The 27,861-nt window shown below is 40.0% G+C and overlaps 1 protein-coding gene across 2 annotated transcripts; it reads right to left on the bottom strand.

Moving 5' to 3' along the window:
• Positions 1-213: 213 nt before the first annotated feature.
• Positions 214-3,374, bottom strand: LOC112702831 (uncharacterized). 2 transcript variants are annotated; one of them, XR_011863830.1, is made up of 4 exons: positions 2,939-3,374; positions 2,204-2,289; positions 832-975; positions 214-499 (listed from the first exon to the last, which is right to left on the bottom strand). XR_011863830.1 is itself a non-coding variant. In XM_072199316.1 (2 exons), the coding sequence occupies exon 2, from the start codon at positions 2,207-2,209 to the stop codon at positions 1,772-1,774; it is 438 nt and encodes a 145-aa protein (XP_072055417.1). In that variant the 5' UTR covers positions 2,210-2,289; positions 2,939-3,132; the 3' UTR covers positions 1,527-1,771. The 2 variants fall into 2 exon arrangements, 1 of the variants encoding a protein (XP_072055417.1); XM_072199316.1 differs by lacking the exons at positions 214-499; positions 832-975 and having other exon boundaries at positions 1,527-2,289; positions 2,939-3,132.
• Positions 3,375-27,861: the final 24,487 nt, after the last annotated feature.

Raw genomic sequence — 27,861 nt, 5'->3', positions numbered from 1 at the left:
TGCCTAAGCATAATTTTACATGATAATATATTAACGTGATTTGTGTGTGAAACAACAATATTATGATTTAGGTACATCACATATGCCAAATTTTAAAAGAATACTTCATAATTTAAAGCAAACTATAAAATATCATCCATCTATTTCTATAAAATCATCATTATCAAGAAATTTTTTAAGCCTATTTCTCCCGACACAGAACAGAAAAACCACTTCGAATAATAATCCTCCAAATTTCATTGGTTGAAGAATACCATAACCCAGAATAAGACATACATCACAAAACCTCTGAATTCGAAGACATTAAATTATCCACCTGCTTATGTACCAAAAAAATTTACATCAGCTTAAAAAACATACCAGAAAATATTGAGAAGAAACCAGCTGTATTGCTTTCTATATAGAGGTCTAATTATCAGTTTTTGATAGATAAATGGCGATGATGATGATGATGATAAGTATCCCGCTAAGGTCCCAATTATTTGCTCAATGCCACAATCTAAGAAAGAAAAAGGAAATAAAAGAAGATAAATAGATAATATAAACGAAAGTCAAATGCCTAATGTTTGTTAATCATGGTTATCAGAGAATAAAGATACAGCTGATAGGAATACTGAGAATCAGAAAACATATTAAAATAGTGAAAGGATGATTAAACAAGGGAAGTAGTTTACCATTAAGATGGTTATGCCACCTACTAGTAACTACTTTACAAGATATAACACACACACTACAATATCTCTAATAATGGCAGATAATTCCAATTAAATTAAGATTGATCATGCCTATAGTTTCAGCTTTCTAAATTGTTAATAACTTAATATCACTCACCCACATCATAACTGCTCTCAACTCAATCCTTTTGTTTCCACTTAGCATATCAAGATCATGATTATTTGCCTGAGCTCATCACATAACTGTCCTCTTCCTCCATATTCCAAGACAGACTCAAGCAGAATTTGCAAGCCCCTGTACCTGCATCAAGAAAATGATATTCCTTAACATTTCAGGTTATAATGTATAGGGATTCTATATCAAAAGAATTTAGTTAGTAGTCAGTATGCAACGCATGTTTCGAGTGTTCCTTTGCAGCACAAGCTTCAAAAACCTGCATGGGTTACATCTAACCACAGACATCAAGCTGAAAAGAAAATCAAAAGAGAATTAAAACAAATAAACATGTGAAAAACTATATCAGATTTCACCAGATAACCTACCGACAACCTTGTTCATATGAGGAACTGGAGGGAACCTGAACTTACAAAACTCGGTGTCTATCATAACCCTAGAAGTTAAATAATACAATTCAGCACAGTAGCATTATTAATGAGTACACTAATACCATAATATGGCTGCCTTGAGAATACAGATAAAGTAGAAACTTGAATACATTTCCCGAGTATACATCATTCGGGTCAATAATCAAATTCAAGCATTCTAAAATGCCAGAACACATCCTTTTGTCAGTTTTCAAAGTCTGACTCTCAATAAGGTTAACCCAAAACTGAAACCAAAGTCAATTCATGTGCCATAAACTAGTGCATAGATACTGCTCAAATCCCCATTCAACAGTCAAGCAAAACTACCTCAAATACTGCATTACATTAATGCTAGAAATATAAGTAAGTACTTCCTACAGCACATGGGGACACATCAAGTCCACCAAATACGATCAAGTTCTGTTATCGATAGAAAAAGTAAAAAAGCAATTTCAAAAGGATAAGAGAAAATGAGTCAAATGACAGAGTCTTCTTAGTTGAATAATAGATATCTAGCTCATATCCATGCCATCTCCAACTTGGCTGCAGATAGGACTGACAGCAGAGAAGGATCTCTCGAAAGGAGACGGGTGGAATTGTGCATCACGCCTCCGCTTACAACCACAGCTATCAGCGAGCGAATTCTCTGCATCAAGCTTTCTGCGAACACCTCTCACAGCTTGTTCCTCTTCTTGCGAAAGGGGGAAAATTTTGCCACTTGCTAGGCAAAGAGAGCTATGATTATCATACAGAATTCTCTGGTTACAGTTTTTATCACAGATGTGAGTCAGCCCTGTTAGCTTGCAGCGGTACATGTTCCCGCAAACATTTTCATTTTGACATTTCCAGTCACATTTGTGAACAGGAACAGGACCATCTTGGCCCAAAATACTTGACAGATAAATAACATTTGCAGGAGCTGCAACCATAGATTTGCCATATACCTCCATTCTTTTGATCAAAAATCCAAACAGCAACTTCTAAGATTCCAATCTAATACACTCCAACTTCAAGGCCTTTCCCAAATCGTCTGCAGCCCCACCACAACAAAACAGAATGGAGTCAAACTCAACATAAACTGCCCTTCCTGTCTTTAAAGAATATAACAACGACTGCATTCTTCTTGATTCACAAACTAATTTTGCTTAACCTTTCTCGCAAACAATGAACTAATTTCACACTCTTATGTAACTATTCATTCCCTTTCAGGAAAAAGAAAATAAGGGTTATATCACATGGAATATTAAAAACTGCTTCAATAAATTCGACTTTAATCATTGAATGCAACCTATACAAAACATTAACAAGCTTTTGACAAACCATACAAATAGGGTCACACAAATAGCCACATCCATCAGACCTAAACCATGGAGAATTCAAATTTCAAAAACAATACGATATGAAAATTGACACAGCCACTGCAATAATAAATAAATAAACAATAAAATAGTAATTATCCATTAGTGAAAACCTAACCAACACTACCGTTTTTGTCCACAATCCCAGGATAACAATTCCCACAACAATTCATGGCAAAATTCAAAAAACACATAAGCATTACAAGTATAAATTTATGCTATTTAGGATCACAAGTGAACCAAACACAAAGAAAAGCCAAAAAAAATAAAAAAGAAAAAAAAAGAAAAGAGAGAAAAAAAAAGTCAAAAAAATAAACTCACACGCTGTTCAACCAAAATCAATCTTCCGAGTTTTCTTCCTCCTCAGTACCTACAAAACAAGGATAGAAAACACAAACCAAAACCACAAAAACAAACAACAAAAATTGATGAAAAACAAAAAAACCTAACTCTCTCTCTCTCTAGGAAAGTCACTCTCTCTCTAATTGAAACTAGAAGAAAAGGAAAAAGAAAGCGAGGAATGAAGCACAAAGCGTGGAGTATTTATAGAAAAACCGGACTGTGATGGTGGACACTGCACTTGGAAAGAGAGTACGGACAAAACCAAAAAAACGATCAAAACAAACGCAAATGAACGCCAAATTTCGGGCAAATTGCGGTCCAAATGCAACCCGTTTCGGGTCGGGTGATGACAAGTGTCAGAATCAGCAACCATCTTTCACCTACAATTTTGGATGAACTATCGGATCACAACTCCAACTTTCTTTCTCAACCCATCACCCCTTTTTCACTTCTAATACTTCTACGATGAGATAGACAAAAGTATACAAAAAAATATTTTTAAGATCATAAAAATACATATAATAGAATCAAAATTTTAATGTATACATCAAAAATGGTTAATAATAGACAAAATTAATCTATTATTTGAGGAGTTCTATTTTTATTTAGTTTAGTGTATATGTGGTCTATTTGACACTCTTTAGTCCTTATTATTATTATTATTATCATTATTTTCAATAGTTGAGATGAAAATTAACAATTTCTTTTTAAAAAATATTCAGTTTGGTCTCTCAAATTACACTCAAGTCTTAATTTAGTTTTTGAAGTTTTAATTGCCTCAATTTAGTCCCTAAATTTTTTAAACTTTAATCATATAAGTGCCTGCGGTGGTTTCCGTCACAAAATCAATTGAAAAGTTTATGAACTAAATTGAGGCAATTGAAACTTCAGGGACTAAATTGAAGTTCGAGTGTAATTTCAAAGACCAAATTGAGTATTTTCTCAATTTTTTTAAAAATATTTATTTATTTTTTATAAAAGATTTTTATTAGAATATAAAAGATTTAAATTTTCAATGTATCTATTTTACATTTATGTTCTGGCCCAGCCCATCAAACCTAAGATCTGGGCCCGGATGACCGCCTGACCCGACAGGTTACCGAGTCCAAATCAGGAGGTGACCCGAACCACATCCCCTTTTCCGTGAACTTGGACAGCTGGCGTAGGAAGTTTTTAGGAAAGAGGGTCTGTCCATGTGGGACCCGCCCTAAGTACAGACTATATAAGGGGAGGGGCCTACCCTTCCCCCAGGTACGTCACCTACCCTATACCTAATCGCCACCCCTTGTACGGACACTGACTTGAGCGTCGAAGTTCTTTTTGTAGGTGGCACTCCCCCTCTTCCCACATCGTCAGCTCGAAAGAACCCCGTCGCACCTCACTCCCAGCGAGTCCTCCCAACCTTCCACTCACACGCAGAACCTGACTCGTTCTAGACCCAGTCTAACGAACTTTGTCGCTGTCTGTGGGGACGTCGATTGAATGGCGCCGTTGTTCCCACACTCTAATGAGCTTTACGAAGAAGGAGGAGCCCGCCTGAGGAGCAGGATGAGCTCTGTGGGCACTTCTCGTGAGCAGTCGAGACCCGTGACACAAAGAGAAAAACAACGCTCCTGATCTTTCGAAAGGCGCCCTTTCAGGGGGATAGGAGACGACCATGTGAGAATCATGCAGGAGCTTAGGCACGGTGCAGAATCTCGAACGCGAGCTAGCGGCACGAGACCGTTATCGTCCCTCCCGTAGCAGGGACACTCGGCCCAGCATGTCCCACACCCGATCCCCGCTCAGGAGGGCTGATGGTGGCGAGAGGAGTCGAGAAGAGGATGGCAGATGGGTCGAGACCAACACTCGTGCCCGCTCCTGCACACCCGAAAGAACCGAGGGCCACGGGGAAATACGTGGAAATGGAGGAAGGAAAAAATAGGACCCCGTCATCATGGGTGCGACCCCTTTATATCCCTCCATCCTCAAGATTTGCCTACCCAAGCACTTCGACAAACCAACGGATATGAAGTAGTAAGATGCCGCGCATTCCCGGTAACGTTGGCAAGGTCGGCGATCCGATGGTTCAACGCACTTCTGCAAGAGTCCATTACGACCTTCGTGGACATATCGCGTAGCTTCTTAGCTCGGTTCACCACACGCATAGCCAAAGCAAAGCAACCCATCAACTTGCTGGGGATCACTCAGAAACCCGGAGAACCGACCAGGAGGTTCTTGGATAGGGTCAACGATGAGTGCCTGAAAATAGATGGCTTGACGAACAGCCTGTCAAACGAGGACTTTAGGAAGCACCTCACCACCAAACCCGTCTGGACGATTCAGAAAATTCAAAGCTTGACCAAAGAATACATCAACAACGAAGAGGTTAGCCAGGTAGTCACGGCCAATAAATGGCAGCCGGCTAACCCCCCAACCCATTTATTCAGATAAGCCGCGAGAGGTCCCCAAGGAAGGAGCATCGACAAAACAACCCAAACCATTTCCCCCAGGTGGGGAAATTTACAAATTATACCCCCCTCACATCCCCATAATGGAGGTATACCAACAGATAGCGAACAAGGGGATTTTGTCGAAACCCCGCCAGCTGAAGGAATTGGGCAAGAAACAGAGCGAGATCAAGAGGTCGGCCCAGGCTACCCAACAGGAGGTCGTTGCCATGAAAAAAAGGAACAAGGAAATTGTGAGGGATGCGAAGAAAGTTGTCCGGGCTACCGAGGAAAGGATCAAAGTTCAAATCGCCGTCCTTGCTCCCGACATTGACACTTCTTTGGTTGGGGCTTTTAAGAAGGTCCAAGATGGCAAGATTGTGGACATCCTGAAGAAGGCGGGAGCCCCTTAGTAGCTGCACCTTTATTGCTTTGTCTTGCTTGTATTTTGTTCATATTTTGTAAATTATTAGGCCAATGTGTTGCCCTGGTTGTACAACAGACTTATTGGGTCGGTGCGTTCAACACGCTTCTGCAAGAGTCCATTACAGCTTTCATGGACATATCGTGCAGCTTCTTAGCCCAATTCACCACACACATAGCCAAAGCAAAGCTCCCCATCAACTTGCTGGGGATCACTCAGAAACCTGGAGAACTAACCAGGAGGTTCCTGGATAAGTTCAACGATGAGTGCCTAAAAATAGATGGCTTGACAGATTCAGTGGCCAGCCTGTGCTTAACGAACAGCCTATCAAACGAGGACTTTAGGAAGCACCTCACCACCAAACAACCATCTGGACGATGCACGAAATTCAAAGCGTGGCCAAATAATACATCAACGACGAGGAGGTTAGCCAGGTGGTCGCGGCCAATAAACGGCAGCCGGCTAACCTCCCCCTCCCCCCGTCTTCCCGCGCCAACCCATTTATTCGGATAAGCCACGAGAGGTCGCCAAGGAAGGAGCATCGACAAACAGCCCAAACCGTTTCCCCGGGTGGGAAAATTTACAAATTATACCCCCTCACAGCCCAATAACGGAGATATACCAGTAGATAGTGGACATTGGGATTCTGTCGAAACCCCGCCAGCTAAAGGATAAGACGGGCAAAAACAAGAGCCTGTATTATGACTACCACAAGGGTTTTGGCCACAAGACTCAGGGTTTTTTCGATCTGAAGGACGCCTTAGAGCAAGCTATTTGCGAAGGTAAGTTCTCCGAATTCTCCCAATTTATCAGGGAGCTGAGGAGAAGGGAACACTAAAGATCCGAGGAAAACCAAAGCCAGGCCGTGAAACCGAGGCCAGCACCGATGGAGAATGCTGATAACACCCCCACAGTAGTTGTCAATGTGATAGTGGGGCGAGACATGGTCCCCAAGTCGAAGTCGGCAACAAGGAAGGACGCCAAAGTCTTGGCGTTGTCGTCGTGTAGACCCGGGACGCAATCCAGAGAACTACCTAGGATATCCTTTGGCCAAGAGGACCAGTGGATTCGTGACTTCCCAGAGAACCCCCTATGGTGATCACGGCAAGGGTCGGGATTGGCATTGTCAAGCGAATTCTCATCGACACGGGCGCAGACTCGAACATCATGTTCGGGAACGTCTTCGATGCCTTGGGACTTAGGAAAGCCGACTTCAAGACCCACCAAGACGGAGTCATCGGCCTTGGGGACAACTATATAAAGCCTGATGGAATAGTCACGCTCCCAGTCTACGTGGGGTCGGACGAAGGAAAGAAATTGGTAATGGCAGAGTTCGCTGTCTTGATGGACTCCACGGCCTACAACGTCATCCTAGGAAGGAAGACGATAAACGAGCTCTCCCCGGTGATATGCACCAAATTCTTGGTCATGAAGTTTGTTACCGACAACGGATCAGTCGGATCTCTCAAGGGAGATCTGGAGACGGCTGTCGCTTGCGACAATGCCAGTTTGTCGTTGGGGAGGAAGTCGAAAGAGGCATCTGGGGTTTTCCTAGCTAATCTCGACACAAGGATAGACGACAAGCCGAGGCTGGAACCCCAGGAAGACCTTGAAAAGTTTCGAGTAGGAAGTACGGAGGATAAATTCACTTTCGTGAATAAAAACCTCCCCCATAACTTAAAAGAGCCCCTCATAGAGGCCATCAGGGCAAATGGTGATCTATTTGCCTAGACTCTAGCTGACATGCCTGGGGTCGATCCTGATTTCATGTCCTACTGGCTTGTTGTAAACCCAGGCGCCAAGCCCATCACCCAAAGGCCAAGAAAGATGTCCCAAGAGAGGGCCAACGAGGTGGCCAAGCAGACGGCCAGACTGTTAGAAGCTGGGTTCATTAGAGAGCTCGAGTACTCGACTTGGTTATCAAATGTAGTCCTCGTCAAAAAAGCCAACGGGAAATGGAGGATGTGTGTTGACTATTCGGACCTCAACAAGGCATGTCCCAAGGATTCCTTCCCTCTCCTAAACATCGATGCCTTGGTCGATGCAGCAGCTGGGTATCGATATTTGAGCTTCATGGACGTGTATTCTGGGTATAATCAAATACCAATGCACCAACCCGACGAAGAAAAGACGGTGTTCATAACATCAGCAGGCACATACTGCTACAGGGTGATGCCGTTTGGTCTGAAGAATGCAGGAGCAACCTATCAAAAGCTAATAAACAAAGTCTTCGGTGACCTCATCGGCAGGTCGGGGGAGGTTTATGTCGATTATATCTTGGTAAAAACCAGCCAATCAGGAGACCTTGTCGGTGATCTAGAGACCGTGTTTGCGTCCCTTCGTAAGCACAACATGAGACTCAACCCTCTCAAATACGCCTTTGCCATGGAAGCCGGAAAGTTTTTGGGCTTCATGATAACCTAGAGGTGGGTCGAGGCCAACCCAGACAAGTGCAAAGCTGTTGTACAGATGACAAGCCCAGGATGTATCAAAGACGTGCAGAGGTTGGCCGGAAGACTTACGGCTTTATCCCACTTCCTCGGAGCCTCGGCCGCCAAGGCTCTCCCCTTTTTCAATCTCATGAAGAAGGGAATAGCCTTCGAATAGACGCCAGCATACGAAGAAGCCTTCAATCATTTCAAGCAGATATTGTCAACCCTACGAGTCTTGGGCAAGCCCAGAAACAGTGAAGTCCTGTTCCTGTACCTAGCAGTTTCAGATGAGGTCTTAGCAGCCGTCCTCGTCCGTGAAGAGGGCAAAACACAATAGCCGGTCTACTTCGTCAGTAAAGCGCTATAGGGCACAGAACTAAGGTACACCAAGCTGAAAAAGCTGGCCTATGCACTCCTAACCTCCTCTCGGAGATTAAGGCAGTACTTCCAGGGGCATCAGATCCTCATAAGAACTGACCAAGCTCTCCATCATATCTTACAAAAGCCTGATCTGGCGGGCAGGATGATGACATGGGCGGTCGAGCTATCGCAGTATGATTTGAACTATGAACCCAAGCATGCGGTTAAGGCTCAGGCAATGGTAGATTTCCTGGTAGAGGTAGTGGGGGACCCCACGAGAACCCGGACACACGGTGGAATCTCCATGTCGACTGGGACTCCAACCAGACGTTCGGAGGGGCAAGAATAATACTCGAAAGCTTGATCGAAATGATTTACGAGCAGTCAATCAAATTCGACTTTCTGGTCTCAAATAACCAGGCGGAGTACGAAGCCTTGATTGGTGGCCTACTCTTAGCGAAAGAGGTCCAGGCTTCGCGAGTAGAGGTCAACAGTGACTCCCAAATTGTTACCTCCCAGATCAATGGAACTTACCAGACCAGAGATTTTTTGCTTCAGAAATACTTAAAGAGGGTGAGGAGGTTGATCGAAGGTTTCGACGAACTCACGATCTAGCATGTCCCCAGGAAAAGGAACGTCCAAGCCGACCTCTTATCGAGGTTGGCAAGAACGAAGCTAGGGTCGGGAAATCGATCCCTAATCCAAGGATTGATTAAGGAACCAACGGTGACCTTATACGTGGTGCAAGCAACGAACTCCCCCTCGTGGATGGACTCAATTCTCGCCTTCTTGAAAGATGGTAACTTCCCTAGATATGAGGAGGAAGAGAAGAAGATAAGAAGGGAAGCAGCCAAGTACATGGCCATACAAGGCCAACTATACAAACGGGGACTCAATCAACCCCTACTAAAGTGCTTGCGGCCCGACCAGACAGGTTACGTCTTAGGCGAAGTTCGTGAAGGATGCTGTGGACACCATATTGGGGGAAAAGCTGACGTTGGAATTTTTGCCAGTAAAGAATTTCATAAAAACAGTCGCGTTGTAGATATAGTCTCTAAACTGACAGAAATCCCTTTGTACAAACGTTTTGGTTGTCACAAGTAACAAACCCCTTTAAAAATTGTTAACCGAGTATTTAAACCTCGGGTCATCTTCTCAAGGAATTGCAGGGAGGTATGTTCTTATTATTGGCTATGAAAAAGGTAAAATTGGGGTTTTGAAAGTAAGGGGGCAGTATGTTGCACAAAAAATAATAAGAAAAATAAATAAATAACTATAAAATAAACTCTTGGCAAGGTATGGGAACTGGAGGTCCTATCCTGGTTACCCTTATCAATTGTAATGAGAATTGGATTTTTCTCCCACTTTGTTAACCTCTAACTATGAAGGTAAGTTAAATGGATGAATTAATTCTAATTCTCAACTAACAATGAGTTTGATAACTCAAGAGTCACCAATTATTTAACCAAGACCAAAAGGAAAGAAAATTGTTTCTACTAGAGTAACAATATCTTCAGATTGGGGATAATAAAAAGAAAGCAAACACAATTCTGAAATACCTCAATTATATTAAATAAAATATTCAAATCATAACATGGGAAAGTTCATAAATTTAAATGGAAAAATAAATAAAAAGGAACATTGAACCTGAATCGAGAGTCACTCTTAAAAACCAAGAGAAGTCCTAAATCCTATTTCTAAAAATCCTAATTTCTAATCCTAATCCTAAGAGGGAGGAGAGAACCTCTCTCTCTGAAAACTACATCTAAAATAATAAAAAGAGAATTATGAGAGTATTTTGATGAATGGATACATTCCCCCACTTTATAGCCTCTAATCTGAGTTTTCTGGGTCGAAAACTGGGTCGAAAACTGCCCAGAAATCGCTAGAGAGGAAATCTGCCATGCTGGTTTTTCGTCACTGCGACGCGGCCGCATGGAGCACGCGGTCGCGTCACCTAGCGTTAGGGCCACTATGACATATTATATATCAAATCGAAGCCCCGGACGTTAGCTTTCCAACGCAACTGGAACCGCGTCGTTTGGACCTATGTAGCTAAAGTTATAGCCGTTTGAGTGCGAAGAGGTCAGGCTAGACAGCTTAGCAGTTTCTCCAACTTCTTGTATTCCTTCCACTTTTGCATGCTTCCTTTCCATCCTCTGAGCCATTCCTGCCCTGTGATCTTTGAAAACACTTAACACACATATCAAGGCATCTAATGGTAATAAGAGAGGATTAATAATAAGCAAATATAAAATCAAAGAAGCATGTTTTCAATCAAAGCACATAATTAGGACGCAAATGTAAAACATGCAAATAGTATGAATAAGTGGGTAAAGAATTGATAAAATCCACTCAATTGAGCATAAGATAAACCATAAAATAGTGGTTTATCAACCTCCCCACACTTAAACAAAAGCATGTCCTCATGCTAAGCTCAAGAGAAACTATAAAGGAATGAAGATGAATGGTAGAATGCATGAAATGCAACCTATGAATGCAACTACATGCGAAATGTTTCTACCTACTTGGTTAAAAGTAAATAAATCTCCAAGAATAAATATGAACTGGATTTCACTAATTCAAATTATAAAAATGAAGTACAAATAGACTTGTAGAAGAAAATAGCTCATGAAAGTCGGGAACAAAGAATCAAGCATCGAACCCTCACTAGTAGTGTATATCACTCTAATCGCTCAGGTGTTTGAGGTTCGATTCTCTCAATTCTCTAATAATCTTGCTTTCTAAGACTTGCTCTTCATCTACCAATCAACAAAAAAAATTAATGCACCAATACACAAATCAAGAGGTCTTTTAAGGGTTGTAATAGGGTTAGGGTCAAGGTAGGATTGTATTTGGCCAAGTGGACTAAAATTTGAATCCTTAATTAACATAAACTATTCCAGCTAACTTAGGACAATCCATGTAATCATAATATAAAATCTGACTTCCCATTAACTATGTTTTCCACATATTCATGCATTCTAATTTCAAGTACAATTCATATGCATTGCTTTCACCACTTACTTTGGGGTATTTTGTCCCCTTTCACTTATTTTGCTCTTTTTTTTTGTATATATTTTTTTCTCAATGCATATGATTAATTTATTGAATGCATGAACATGTCCTAAACATTTCTTTCACATTTTTAGAAAATTCTAACATACTCAATTCTCAAACCAAATGTTTCCAAACCCATTTTTCCCACACTTAATTCATAAGCATTCTCACTAGTCTAAGCTAACCAAGGATTCAAATTAAGGACATTATTGTTTTTCACTTAGAGTTAATGATGTGCTAAAATAAAGAACAAAGGGGTAAAATAGGCTCAAAATTGGTTTGCAATAGATAATGAAAAGGTTAAGGCCATATGGGTATGTAAGCTCAGTGAAACAAGGCCTCAATCATATAAGTGTATGCATACATTAAATAATGGAAATATAGAATCAAGCAAGACAAAGATCATAATTTTAGAGAGAAAAACACACACCAAAAATAAAAATATTGGTTGATAGAATGCAACCAATCAAATATGCTCAGAATCTCACTGGTTTTGTGTGTTCAAGCTTTAAACCATGTTCCAAAATAATATTTCTTCAAACAAGTGTAACATTAAATTTTATTCAAATTAGTGAAATGCTCTAAAAGGTTTCTTGAAAAAGAAAATATTACTTTAACCAAGTGGTAAAATATGCAAAAATCAAACAAATATGCAAATGCAACAACTAATCTACAAAGAAAATTTAAACATTGGTGTTTGAGACAAGAAAGTACTAACCCATGGAGATCGGTATCCACCTCCCCACACTTAAAGATTGCACCGTCCTCGGTGCATGCTGAGATGTACAGGTGGGCGGGTGGCTCCGTAGCTTGTGCTCTTTGTGTTCCTTTCCTTGCCAGTGGTATAAGAGTAGCGTTCTCTTTACCTTTCTTGGTGGCCATCCTGAAAGGAAACAAGAAGAGACATTAGCATTCAAGGTTTATAGCAAGGAGAAGAATAGGAAAGGTGGTAATCAATGCACAGGTATGGATAATGATGTGAATACATGGTCATGACTACATGTGGCAAATCAACAGTGGAAATATAGCAAGTGCATGTGAGGAAAATTGAATGCAAGGTGTTTATTGGCATGCCGACAAAGGGCATGAGAAGCATAGGTCAAGCATTCAATGTCCAAATTAGATTACCAAGTCGCTCAAATTAATAAGATGTTTGTAAAAATAATTATATCTAAGTAATAAAATAGAAAAGGGGTTTTGTGAAAAGCAGGCATATAGAGTAGTAGATTTAGAAGAAATCTAAAAATAGTGCAAAATGCCATATGGGCGTTTTCACAAACACATAGCATGCATGTTAAATAAGGTATGAAAAATATTGATTAGAACATGTAATTAACCCTTATAATAATATGTAATTTTTTAAACAAATCCCAAACAATCCATAAGCAACATAAAAATAATGACCCAAATAAAATTCCAACACCAATGAAAATAATACAATGAATGAAAGTATGCAAATAAATGAAAATGAAAGAAAAGAAGAATGAGAAGTGAAAGAAAGGAAGAAGATGTAAGTAAGAAGGAAAGAAGAAAGAAGAAAAGATAGAAGAAATTAAAATTGGGAAAGAAAAGATAAGATATTTGGCAAATTAGGATAAGCTGTGCGGCGCAAGCGACGTGGACGCGTGGGGCATGTGGTCGTGCGACTTGCGCTGTAAGTTAATCGACGCGGTCGCGTGACTCAATTTATGCTACTGGCGCGAGGGCAGCCTCACGCTCGCACAACTCTCTGTTCAAAATCTTATTTTGCCAAATTTGGGTGACGCGATCGCGTGGGTGACGCGATCGCGTGGATAGCCATTTTTTGAAAAATGACGCGGCCGCGTAGGGCATGCGTTCGCGTGGGAAGGCTCGGGCTTCTAGCACGAGTCCGGCCCAATTCCAGCACAACTTTCGGCCATGCACCTTTTTGACGTCGATTTTCAGGGCACGCGGCCGCGTGGGTGACGCGGTCGCGTGGGAGGCCAAAGTTCCACATGACGCGGTCGCGTGGGATGATTTGTGCCATTGGCACGCCTCCAGCCACGCTCTCGCGTGACTCTCTATTCGTTTTTTATTTTCTCCCCTCTCCTCGCGACACGGTCGCATCGCGTGCTCTCTTTCTTTTTTTTTCATCTGAAAAATGAAGAATGCAGTGTTAATATGAATGTGATGCAAAACTTCAGGTTCAATATAATAAAATAAAATAAAACTAGAAAATAAATAAAACTAAATAAAATTGAAAAAGGAATGATCATACCATGGTGGGTTGTCTCCCACCTAGCACTTTTAGTTAAAGTCCTTAAGTTAGACATTTGGTGAGCTTCCTGTTATGGTGGCTTGTGCTTGAACTCATCCAGAAATCTCCATCAATGTTTGTAATTCCAGTGTCCTCCGGGATCCCAAACTAGGCATGTAAAGCCCTTAAGAAGCTTCAAACAGATTCTTAGGCTCCCGGGGTGACAAAGGTCAGAGCAGATTCCAGGATCCCAAATCTTGCCTTTACACCCATCTTCTTGTTGATCATTAGTGTTCCAACCGGGTGGCAGGCAATCTGAATTCTCACTAAAGTGGCCAAACAACTTCCTAGACCCATTCAGTTGAGCTTTGCACCAACCTTTGCGTTTAAACCTTGAGCTTCCAACCATAATGAACCTTGCAGGACAATTCTTACCATTGACCATCTTCCTCTTACCCTTAATGCCACAAAGAGCTCTAAGTTGACCATCCGTCTTCAGTAGCCCATATTCAAGTGGAATTAGAAAGCTAAGGGATATGAATTTTACCCACTTGAATGTTGTGAAGGATGATGGCAACTTAGGGGGAGGTGTTTTTAATGAAATTGCAAGCTCCACTCCCTTGTGCTCTTCTCTGATAATTACTACCTCTTTCCAAGTTTTTTCAATTTCAACCTCTTTCTCTTGGTAGCTTTCTTCCAATTCAATCTTTTCTTCATTGCTCACCAAGGGCATGGGAGGTTGTGCTTCTTCTTCTTGAATCTCCATCTCTTGATCAACCTCTTCCAAGTCTTTAACTGTGATATACCTTGGAGGTTGTACACCATCCTCAACATCAAATGCAACTGTCTTGGACGGAGGCTCTATGTCTTGACCAACTGTCTTGGACGGAGGCTCTATGTCTTGACTTTTCCATGGAGGTTCAGCATCTCCTAAGTCTTCAACCACTGCCTCCTCTTCTTCTTTAATAATTTTGGCTTCCTCCACTTGTTCCAATATCAAATCGTGCTGCTCACTATCCACTGGAGTTTCGAGTATCTCCTTCATGCTTTGCTCTTCTGTTGATTCTCCACATGTAGCCATGGGAGTTCTTTGAGTGCTCAGATATTGGGAAGCTATTATATTTACTAACTCGCCTAAGGTGTCCACAAAATCTTGCACACTCTTATTTCCTTTCTTGCCTTTCTGAAGAATTTTGAAGAAAAACATGAAGTCTGTCATCCATTGGAGGTTGGGATGGATATGAGGATTCATTGGTTGGGAGAGAGGGTTCACAATAGGAAGGTGGTTCATCTTGATAATTATATGGAGATGGGGAATATTGAGGTGGTGGTTCTTGTGATTAATTGGGTTGGAATTGGGGTGGTTCTATATATGGCTCATATGGCTCATAAGGTGGTTGGTATGGTGGTTGAGGGTTAGGGTTATATGGAGGTGAATGGCGGAAAGGGGCTTGTGAGTATGGTGGTCTAAAGTCATGTTGAGGAGGGGGTTCATAGGCATATGGTGGTGGTTGTTGATAATCAAAAGAGTGCTCATCATAGCCATTGCCTTGATATGCATCACAGAATGGTTGTTGATAGTCCATTGGAGGTGGTTGTTGCCATGAGGGTTGATCAAATCCTTGTGGCTCCTCCCATCTTTGATTGTTCCAACCATGGTGCATGTTATCATTATAATCTCCTCTTCCTGCAACATAATTGTAACCAAACTCACAGCCAAAGGGGTGAGAGTTCGTGGTAGTAAGAGAAAATAAAAACAAAAATTAATAAAAAGAAAATATTTTGAAAAAGATATAATTTTTGAAAAAGATATGAAAATATTTTTGAAAAAGATATGATTTTTGAAAAAGATAAGATAAGCTAAAAAAAATTTAAAAATAAAAATCTGAAATTTTTTTTTGAAAAATATTTACAATAACCAATAATAAGGCACACGTTTGCAATTTTCCGGCAACGGCACCATTTTGACGTTGGGATTTTTGCTAGTAAAGAATTTTACAAAACTAGTCGCGTTGTAGATATAGTTTCTAAACCAACAGAAATCCCTTCATACAAACGTTTTGGTTGTCACAAGTAACAAACCCCTTTAAAATTGATAACCGAGTATTTAAACCTCGGGTCGTCTTCTCAAGGAATTGCAGGGAGGTATGTTCTTATTATTGGCTATGAAAAAGGTAAAATTGGGGTTTTTGGAATTTGGGCAATGGGTACAAGCATATTTAAATAACAAGTAAAATAAATTAACAGTAAAATAAACTCTTGGCAAGGTATAAAGACTGGAGGTCCTATCCTAGTTATCCTTATGAATTATGAAGAGAATTGGATTCTTCTCCCACCTTGTTAACCTCTAACTATGAAGGTAAGTTAAATGGATGAATTAATTCAAATCCTCAAGTTCTAGTCTTTCCTTGGGAAAGGCTAGAGTTATTGGAATATGAATTAATAAAATGAAGAAATCCAATTTTCAATCAATAATGAGTTTGATAACTATAGAGTTACCAATTATTTAACCAAGACCAAAAGGAAAGGAAATTGAAGCTGTTGGAATAAAAATGCTTTTAGATGGGAAGTAATAATCATGTAAATAAAAGAAAGCAATATTAAACTGAAATACCTCAAATAACATTAATTTAAAAGAGTAATCTGTAACATGGAAGAGTTCATAAATTCAATAAAAATAAAGAACCTATGATTGAGAGTCACTCGTAAAACTAAGAGAAATCCTAAATCCTAATCCTAAGAGAGAGAGGAGAGAACCTCCCTCAAAACTAGATCTAAATCATGGAAAACTAACCGAAAATTCGGAGTCTCTCCCCATGGATGCATTCCTCCTCTGGTTTATGACTTCTGGACTTGGATTTGGGCCAAAAAGGCTTCAGAATCCACTATGAGCGTTTTCTGCAATTTCTGGTGTGTGGCCTCTGTCACACGTCCGCGTGGGTCACGCGGTCGCGTCATTCGGAGTTCTTCTTGTCGCGCGGTCGCGTTGGTCACGTGTCCGCGTCGTATGTGATTTGCTCAAGTCGCGCAGTTGCGTCGGTCAAGCGTCCGCGTCGTATGCGATTTGCTCAAGTCGCGCGGTTGCGTCAGTCATGCGGCCGCGTCGTTGCCTCTTCACTTCTGGCATGCGATCGCGTCGTCCATGCGATCGCGTGGATGCCAGTTCCTTCAGAAACTCCATTTTGCACTTTCCTTCCATTTTTGTATGTTTCCTTTTCCATCCTTTAAGTTATACCTGCCTTAGAAGATCTAAAACTACTCAACACACTAATCACGGCATCGAATGGAATTAAAGGTGATTAAAATAATTAATTTAAAAGCATAGAAAACATGTTTTTCACATACATCACATACTAAGGAAGGAGAAGTAAAACCATACAATTAATATGAATAAGTGGGTGAAGGATTGAATAAATCACTCAGATTAAGCATAAAATATATCATAAAATATGGGTTTATCAGTAAGCAAGACGGATCTATAATTAAGTATGCCATTAATCCACGATGCTTATATCAATAACCAGAGCCTGGGATCAAGAAACAAACACCTAAAATGGTACCCCCTCTAGCAACTATCTAGCATAAACTGCCTTGGTTCAAGCAAAAACTAAACTAGAGCGAGAATGGAAGTAGCATGCATTGAGGGAACAACAATCACAAAACAGAAACAGCAAAATAGTGATCGAAAGTGTGAGACACTTACCAAGAAATACGTAAAATGGGAGATAGTCATAAGATGAAGGACTGTAAGCAAGAATTTCCTCGAGAGTAATCCAAAGCAATAAACGGTAACAAGCACATAGATAAGTTCAGATGAGAAAAAAAAGGAAAGAAAAAGGGGTTTTTGGAGAATAGGAATGGTAACTGTCAAAAGTGAAAGCGCGAAAAGGCAGGGGCATAATAATCTTTTCCCCTGGCCATTCAAATCAGCCATGATAGGCATTAAATGCCCCGTGCGGAAATCAAGGCGATGATTGACGTCCCTAGGAATGGATAAGGATTACTTGTGCGTAAGGTGCACACCCTAATCACGGACGACCGACCTGTTGAGAATCCCACCAAGAAGGGAATTGGAGAGAACGGGCCAACTACGACACGCACCTATAGTCGACGCGTTGGGGCACTGTTCTGGCCCAGCCCATCAAACCTAAGACCTGGGCCCGGATGACCACCCAACTTGATGGGTTATCGAGTCCGAGTCAGGAGGTGACCCGAACCACATCCCCCTTTGCGTGAACCTCGATAGCTGGCATAGGAAGTTTCCAGGAAAGAGGGTCTGCTCATGTGGGACCCGCCTTAGGTACAGACTATATAAGGGGAGGGCTCCCCTAGTTACGTCACCTACCCTATACCTAATCGCCATCCCTTGTACGAACACTGACTTGAGCGTCGGAGTTCTTTTTGCAGGTGGCACTCCCCTTCTTCACACATCGTCAGCTCGGAAGAACCCCGTTCGGACCTCACTCCCAGCGAGTCCTCCCAACATTCCACTCACACGCAGAACTCGACCCGTTCTAGATCCGGTCTAACGAACAATTTATTACATAAAAATATTTAAAAAAATTTTCTCCAAAATTCGAAGTGAGACCTCTAGATGAGGATAGAAGATTATGCTATTTGAACTATAACTCGTTGACAACATTTCAAATTTTTTACTAATAGTAAACTTATCATGTTAACTTAAGCTTTTTTAAAATGAATTAAAAAATATTATTAAAGAGTAAAGTGTCTTTATTAAGTATAAGTCCCAAAAAAATAAATAAAAAATCTTAGAAGAATTGATTTATCCTTATCCATAACTATTATTGTCTTCCTTCATCTTTCCATCAAAGCATTCATCATTTGGAGTCTGTACGTGTGATGAGCGGATAATTTATACGCTTTTTGGCATTGTTTTTAGGTAGTTTTTAGTAAGTTTGAGCTACTTTTAGGGATGTTTTCATTAGTTTTTATGTTAAATTCACATTTCTGGACTTTACTATGAGTTTGTGTGTTTTTCTGTGATTTCAGGTAAATTCTGGCTGAAATTGAGGGACTTGAGCAAAACTCTGAAAAAGGCTGACAAAAGGACTGCTGATGCTGTTGGAATCTGACCTCCCTGCACTCAAAATAGATTTTCTGGAGCTACAGAACTCCAAAATGGCGCGCTCTCAACGGCGTTGGAAAGTAGACATCCAGAGCTTTCCAGAAATATATAATAGTCTATACTTTATTCGGAAATTGACGACGTAACTTGGCGTTGAACGCCAAGTACATGCTGCTGTCTGGAGTTAAACGCCAAAAAAACGTCATGATCCGGAGTTGAACGCCCAAAACACGTCATAACTTGGAGTTCAACTCCAAGAAAAGCCTCAGCTCGTGGATAGATCAAGCTCAGCCCAAGCATACACCAAGTGGGCCCCGGAAGTGGATTTATGCATCAATTACTTACTCATGTAAACCCTAGTAGCTAGTTTAGTATAAATAAGACTTTTTACTAATGTATTAGTCGTCTTTTGACCACGTTTCATCTTTGGTCTCAGTTTTGTTTTATTCTTCATCTTAGGAGGCCATTGAGTACGTTTTAGGGGGCTGGCCATTCGGCCATGCCTGAACCTTTTACTTATGTATTTTCAACAGTGGAGTTTCTGCACACCATAGATTAAGGGTGTGGAGCTCTGCTGTACCTCAAGTTTCAATACAATTATTATTACTTTCTATTCAATTCTCTTCTATTCTTATTCCAAGATATACGTTACACTTAACTTTGATGAATGTGATGATCCGTGACACTCATCATCATTCTCACCTATGAACGCGCGTGACTGACAACCACTTCCGTTCTACCTTAGGCCGGGCGCATATCTCTTAGATTCCCCAACAGAATCTTCGTGGTATAAGCTAGATAGATGGCGGCATTCATGAGGATCCGGAAAGTCTAAACCTTGTCTGTGGTATTCTGAGTAGGATTCTGGGATTGAATGACTGTGACGAGCTTCAAACTCCTGAAGGCTGGGCGTGATGACAAGCGCAAAAGAATCAAGGGATTCTATTCCAACCTGATTGAGAACCGACAGATGATTAGCCGTGCTGTGGCAGAGCATAGGAATGTTTTCACTGAGAGGATGGGATGTAGCCATTGACAACGGTGATGCCCTACATACAGCTTGCCATGGAAAGGAGTAGGAAGGATTGGATGACTGTAATAGGAAAGTAAAGATTCAAAAGGAGCACAGCATCTCCATACACTTATCTGAAATTCCCACTATTAATTTACATAAGTATTTCTATCCCTTTTATTTCCTTTTTATTATTAATTTTCGAAAACCCATAAACCATTTTAATCTGCCTAACTGAGATTTACAAGGTAACCATAGCTTGCTTCATACCAACAATCTCTGTGGGATCGACCCTTACTCACGTAAGGTATTACTTGGATGACCCAGTACACTTGCTGGTTAAGTTGAACGGAGTTGTGAACTATGGTATTGGCATCATGTCCTTGGCGCCATTACCAGGGAACAAAAAGCAATGAATTTTGCAAAATGGAATAACAATTGAATCACAATTTCGTCCACCAAGTTTTTGGCGCCGTTGCCGGGGATTGTTCGAGTATGGACAACTGACGGTTCATCTTGTTGCTCAGATTAGGTAATTTTCTTTTCAAAAATCTTTTTCAAAATTTTTCTTTTCTTTTTCGAAAGAAAATCAATAAAAATTCAAAAAAATTAGAAAATCATAAAAATCAAAAAAATATTTTGTGTTTCTTGTTTGAGTCTTGAGTCAATTTTTAAGTTTGGTGTCAATTGCATGCCTTTAAAAATTTTTTCTTGCATTTTTCGAAAATCCCATGCATTCATAGTGTTCTTTATGATCTTCAAGTTGTTTTTGATAAGTCTTCTTGTTTGATCTTGATGTTTTCTTGTTTTGTGTCTTTTCTTGTTTTTTCATGTGCATCTTTGCATTCATATTTTCCATGCATTAAAGATTTCTAAGTTTGGTGTCTTGCATGTTTTCTTTGCATCAAAAATCTTTCAAAATTATGTTCTTGATGTTCATCATGATCTTCAAAGAGTTCTTGGTGTTCATCTTGACATTCATAGCATTCTTGCATGCATCTTGTGTTTTGATCCAAAATTTTCATGTTTTGGGTCATTTTTGTGTTTTTAATAAAAAAAATTCAAAAAAATCAAAAAAATATCTTTTCCCTATGGTCCAAATTTTCGAAATTTTGGGTTGACTTGGTCAAAAATTTTTAAAATTAGTTGTTTCTTACAAGTCAAGTCAAAATTTCAATTTTTAAAATCTTATCTTTTCAAAATCTTTTTCAAAAATTATATCTTTTTCATTTTTTTAATTTTTCGAAAAATTCAAAAATATTTTTTTTAATTATTTTCAAAATCTTTTTCTTATCTTTAAATCAAAGTTTCGAAAATTAGCTAACAATTAATGTGATTGATTCAAAAATTTGAAGTTTGTTACTTTCTTGTTAAGAAAGGTTCAATCTTTAAGTTCTAGAATCTTATCTTGTAGTTTCTTGTTAGTTAAGTAATTTTAAAAATTAAATCTTTTTAAAAATATCTTTTTCTTAAAAATCTTATCTTTTTAATCTTATCTTTTTATTTTATCTTTTTCAAAATTTGATTTCAAAATATCTTATCTAACCTCCTATCTTCTTATCTTTTTAAATTTTAATTTCAAAATCTTTTTCAATCAACTAACTAACTTTTTGTTTGTTTCTTATCTTTTTCAAAACCAACTAACTTCCTATCCATCTCTAATTTTCGAAAATACCTCCCTCTTTTTCAAAAATTCTTTTTAATTAACTAATTGTTTCAAGTTTTAATTTTTATTTTAATTCATCTTTAATTTTCGAAATTACTAACTCCTTTTCAAAAATATTTTCGAAAATTTCTCTTCTCTTCTCTTATTCTATTTAATTAATTAATTACTAACACTTCTCTTCACCTCTCTTCATCTAAGAATCCAAACTTCTTATATCCCTTGTATTTGGATTCTTCCCCCCTTTCTCCTTCTACTAACATAAAAGAATCTCTATACTGTGACATAGAGGATTCCTCTTTCTTTTCTTATTTTCTTCTCTTTCATATGAGCAGGAACAGGGAAAAAGGCACTCTTGTTGAAATTGATCCAGAACCTGAAAGGACTCTGAAGAGAAAATTAAGAGAAGCTAAATTACAACAATTCAGAAACAACCTTTCAGAAATTTTCGAACAAGAGAAGGAAATGGCAGCCGAAAATAATAATAATAATAATGCAAGGAGAATGCTTGGTGACTTCACAAAGCCAACGTCCAAGTTTGATGGAAGAAGCATCTCCATTCCTGCCATTGGAGCCAATAACTTTGAGCTGAAACCTCAGCTAGTTGCTTTAATGCAACAAAACTGCAAGTTTTATGGACTTCCATCTGAAGATCCTTATCAGTTTTTAACTGAGTTCTTGCAGATCTGTGAGACTGTAAAGACGAATGGAGTTGATCCTGAAGTCTACAGACTCATGCTTTTCCCTTTTACTGTAAGAGACAGAGCTAGAATATGGTTGGATTCACAACCTAAGGATAGCCTGGACTCCTGGGATAAGCTGGTCACTGCCTTCTTGGATAAATTCTTCCCTCCTCAAAAGCTGAGCAAGCTGAGAGTGGATGTTCAAACCTTCAAACAAAAAGATGGTGAATCCCTCTATGAAGCTTGGAAAAGATACAAGCAGCTGACCAAAAGATGTCCATCTGACATGTTTTCAGAATGGACCCTATTAGATATATTCTATTATGGTCTTTCTGAATTTTCGAAAATGTCATTGGACCATTCTGCAGGTGGATCTATTCACCTGAAGAAAACGCTGAAGAGGCTCAAGAACTCATTGACATGGTTGCAAACAACCAGTTCATGTATACCTCTGAGAGGAATTCCGTGAATAATGGGATACCTCAGAAGAAAGGAGTTCTTGAAATTGATACTCTGAATGCCATATTGGCTCAGAACAAAGTGTTGACTCAACAGGTCAACATGATCTCTCAAAATCTGAATGGATGGCAACATGCATCCAACAGTACTAGAGAGGCAGCTTCTGAAGAAGCTTATGATCCTGAGAACCCTGCCATGGCAGAAGTTAATTACATGGGTGAACCATATGGAAACACCTATAACCCATCATGGAGAAATCATCCAAATTTCTCCTGGAAGGATCAACAAAAGCCTCAACAAGGCTTTAACAATGGTGGACGCAATAGGCTGAGCAATAGCAAGCCATATCCATCATCTTCTCAGCAACAGACAGAGAATTCTGAACAAAACACTTATGATTTAGCCAATCTAGTCTCTGATCTGTCAAAGGCCACTTTCAGTTTCATGAATAAAACAAGATCCTCCATCAGAAATCTGGAGGCACAAGTGGGCCAGCTGAGTAAGAAAGTCATTGAAACTCCTCCCAGTATTCTCCCAAGCAATACAGAAGAGAATCCAAAAGGAGAGTGCAAGGCCATTGATTTAGTCAATATGGCCGAATGCACAAGGGGGGAGGAGGACGAAAATCCTAGTGAGGAAGACCTCCTGGGACGTCCCTCAAGCAAGAAGGAGTTTCCTATTAAGGATCCAAAGGAATCTGAGGCTCATATAGAGACCATAGAGATTCCATTAAATCTCCTTCTGCCATTCATGAGCTCTGAAGACTATTCTTCCTCTGAAGAGGATGAAGATGTGACTGGAGAGCAAATTGCTCAATATTTAGGAGCTATCATGAAGCTGAATGCCAAGTTGTTTGGTAATGAGACTTGGGAAAGTGAACCTCCCTTGCTTATTAGTGAACTAAGATACTTGGATTCAGAAAACTCTACCTCAAAAGAAACAAGATCCTGGCAAGTTCCTAATACCTTGTACCATAGGCACCATGACCTTTGAAAAAGCTCTGTGTGATCTAGGGTCAGGGATAAATCTTATGCCACTATCTGTAATGGAGAAGCTAGGGATCATTGAGGTACAACCTGCCTTGTTCTCATTACAATTGGCAGATAAGTCATTGAGACAAGCTTATGGAATAGTAGAGGACGTGTTAGTAAAGGTTGAAGGCCTTTACATCCCTGCTGATTTCATAATCTTAGACACTAGGAAGGAAGAGGATGATTGCATCATCCTTGGAAGACCTTTCCTAGCCACAGCAGGAGCTGTGATAGATGTCAACAGAGGTGAGTTAGTCCTTCAATTGAATGGGGACTACCTTGTGTTTAAGGCACATGGCCATCCCTCTGTGACAAAAGAGAGTAAGCATGGAGAGCTTCTCTCAGTTCAGAGTCAAGAAGAGCCCACACAGTCAAACTCTAAGTTTGGTGTTGTGAGGCTACAACCAAACTCTAAGTTTGGTGTTAAGACCCCATATCCAAACTCTAAGTTTGGTGTTGGGACTACACTAACATTGACCTGATCACCTTGTGGCTCCATGAGAGCCACTGTCAAGCTATTGACATTAAAGAAGCGCTTGTTGGGAGGCAACCCAATTTTAATTATCTAATTTTTATTTTATTGTTATTTTGTGTTTTATTAGGTACATGATCATGAGGAGTCACGAAAAAATAAAAAAAATAAAAAATAGAGTCAAAAACAGAAGAAAAAATTTTTCACCCTGGAGGACGCACAGGCTGGCGTTCAACGCCAGTAAGGTGCATCTGGCCGGCGTTCAACGCCAGAACAGAGCACCATTCTGGCGCTGAACACCAGGAATGTGCCCAGAGAGGAAAAACTGGCGCTGAACGCCAGTAACAAGCATGAAACTGGCGTTCAACGCCAGAAACATGCTTTACATGGGCGTTGAACGCCCAAAATGTGCACCAATGGGCGTTTAAACGCCAGAATGGTGTGCAAAGGCATTTTACATGCCTATTTGGTGCAGGGATGGAATTCCTTGACACCTCAGGATCTGTGGACCTCACAGGATCCCCACCTAACTCGCCCTCTCTCTTTCCATGGTCATCCCTTCTGTTTTTCATTCACCACCTACATCTATCCACTCTTCCCCATACACCCCACCTACCTTTACAATTCAACTTCTCTTTCCCACCCAATCCCACCCTTATAGCTGAATCCATCTCCCCTCACTCACCTCCATTTTCTTCTTCTTCTTCTTCCTCTCTTCTTTCTTCTCTTGCTCGAGGGCGAGCAATATTTTAAGTTTGGTGTGGTAAAAGCATAGCTTTTTTTGCTTTTCCATTACCATTAATGGCACCTAAGGCCAGAAAAACCTCAAAGGGAAGACAAAAGCTTCCACCTCTGAGTCTTGGGAGATGGAAAGACTCATATAAAGCCGTCATAGCTCAGTGGTAGAACATGTGGCTGCAAATCAAGAGATTCCTGAGATACCTCAGGAGATAAGTTGTCCTCCACACAAATATTGGAAGCAACTAAGGGTAGAAACACCAAAATTACTAGGAATCATTCAACAGAAGCAAGGAAGAGACATAGAGGAGCTCAAAGAGCACCATTGGACCTTCAAGAAGGCGCCACTCTCACTCAGGTGGATTCATTCCTTGTTCTTATTTCTTTCTGCTTTTCGATTTTTAATGTTGTGTTTATCTATGTTTTGTGTCTTTATTTCATGATCATTAGTATGTAACCATGCCTTAAAGCTATGAATAAAATCCATTAATCCTTCACCTCTCTTAAATAAAAAATGTTTTAATTCAAAAGAACAAGAAGTACATGAATTTCGAATTTATCCTTGAATTTAATTTAATTATATTGATGTGGTGACAATACTTTTTGTTTTCTGAATGAATGATTGAACAGTGCATATGTCTTTTGATATTGTTGTTTATGAGTGTTAAAATTGTTGGCTCTTGAAAGAATGAGGAACAAAGAGAAATGTTATTGAGGATCTGAAAAATCATGAAATTGATCCTTGAAGCAAGGAAAAGCAGTGAAAAAGCAAAAGCTTACAAAAAAAATGGCGAAAAAAAAATAGAAAGAAAAAGAAAAAGCAAGCAGAAAAAGCCAATAGCCCTTAAAACCAAAAGGCAAGGGTAAAAAAAGGATCCAAGGCTTTGAGCATCAATGGATAGGAGGGCCCAAGGAAATAAAATCCAGGCCTAAGCGGCTAAATCAAGCTGTCCCTAACCATGTGCTTGTGTCATGAAGGTCCAAGTGAAAAGCTTGAGACTGAGTGGTTAAAGTCGTGATCCAAAGCAAAAGAGTGTGCTTAAGAGCTCTGGACACCACTAACTGGGGACTTTAGCAAAGCTAAGTCACAATCTGAAAAGGTTCACCCAGTTGTGTGTCTGTGGCATTTATGTATCCGGTGGTAATACTGGAAAATAAAATGCTTAGGGCCACGGCCAAGACTCATACGTAGCTGTGTTCAAGAATCAACATGCTTAACTAGGAAAGTCAATAACACTATCCAAAATTCTAAGTTCCCAGAGACGCCAATCACTCTGAACTTCAAAGGAAAAAGTGAGATGCCAAAACTGTTCAGAAGCAAAAAGCTACAAGTCCCGCTCATCTAATTATAATTAATATTCATTGATATTCTGGAATTTATAGTATATTCTCTTCTTTTTATCCTAATTGATTTTCAGTTGCTTGGGGACAAGCAACAATTTAAGTTTGGTGTTGTGATGAGCGGATAATTTATACGCTTTTTGGCATTGTTTTTAGGTAGTTTTTAGTAAGTTTGAGCTACTTTTAGGGATGTTTTCATTAGTTTTTATGTTAAATTCACATTTCTGGACTTTACTATGAGTTTGTGTGTTTTTCTGTGATTTCAGGTAAATTCTGGCTGAAATTGAGGGACTTGAGCAAAACTCTGAAAAAGGCTGACAAAAGGACTGCTGATGCTGTTGGAATCTGACCTCCCTGCACTCGAAATAGATTTTCTGGAGCTACAAAACTCCAAATGGCGCGCTCTCAAAGGAGTTGGAAAGTAGACATCCAGAGCTTTCCAGCAATATATAATAGTCCATTCTTTATTTGGAAATTGACGACGTAACTTGGCGTTGAACGCGAAGTACATGCTGCTGTCTGGAGTTAAACGCCAGAAAAACGTCATGATCCGGAGTTGAACGCCCAAAACACGTCATAACTTGGAGTTCAACTCCAAGAAAAGCCTCAGCTCGTGGATAGATCAAGCTCAGCCCAAGCATACACCAAGTGGGCCCCGGAAGTGGATTTATGCATCAATTACTTACTCATGTAAACCCTAGTAGCTAGTTTAGTATAAATAAGACTTTTTACTAATGTATTAGTCGTCTTTTGACCACGTTTCATCTTTGGTCTCAGTTTTGTTTTATTCTTCATCTTAGGAGGCCATTGAGTACGTTTTAGGGGGCTGGCCATTCGGCCATGCCTGAACCTTTTACTTATGTATTTTCAACAGTGGAGTTTCTGCACACCATAGATTAAGGGTGTGGAGCTCTGCTGTACCTCAAGTTTCAATACAATTATTATTACTTTCTATTCAATTCTCTTCTATTCTTATTCCAAGATATACGTTACACTTAACTTTGATGAATGTGATGATCCGTAACACTCATCATCATTCTCACCTATGAACGCGCGTGACTGACAACCACTTCCGTTCTACCTTAGGCCGGGCGCATATCTCTTAGATTCCTCAACAGAATCTTCGTGGTATAAGCTAGATAGATGGCGGCATTCATGAGGATCCGGAAAGTCTAAACCTTGTCTGTGGTATTCCGAGTAGGATTCTGGGATTGAATGACTGTGACGAGCTTCAAACTCCTGAAGGCTGGGCGTGATGACAAGCGCAAAAGAATCAAGGGATTCTATTCCAACCTGATTGAGAACCGACAGATGATTAGCCGTGCTGTGACAGAGCATAGGAACGTTTTCACTGAGAGGATGGGATGTAGCCATTGACAACGGTGATGCCCTACATACAGCTTGCCATGGAAAGGAGTAGGAAGGATTGGATGACTGTAATAGGAAAGTAAAGATTCAAGAGGAGCACAGCATCTCCATACACTTATCTGAAAT

This window comes from Arachis hypogaea, chromosome 7 (genome assembly GCF_003086295.3).
Source record: "Arachis hypogaea cultivar Tifrunner chromosome 7, arahy.Tifrunner.gnm2.J5K5, whole genome shotgun sequence".
Taxonomy (NCBI): domain Eukaryota; kingdom Viridiplantae; phylum Streptophyta; class Magnoliopsida; order Fabales; family Fabaceae; genus Arachis; species Arachis hypogaea.
This window is presented reverse-complemented; position numbering and strand designations above follow the sequence as displayed.

What these genes read in the sequence shown, in the direction of transcription:
- LOC112702831 (XM_072199316.1), bottom strand. Translation starts at nt 2,209, where the DNA reads ATGGAGGTATATGGCAAATCTATGGTTGCAGCTCCTGCAAATGTTATT.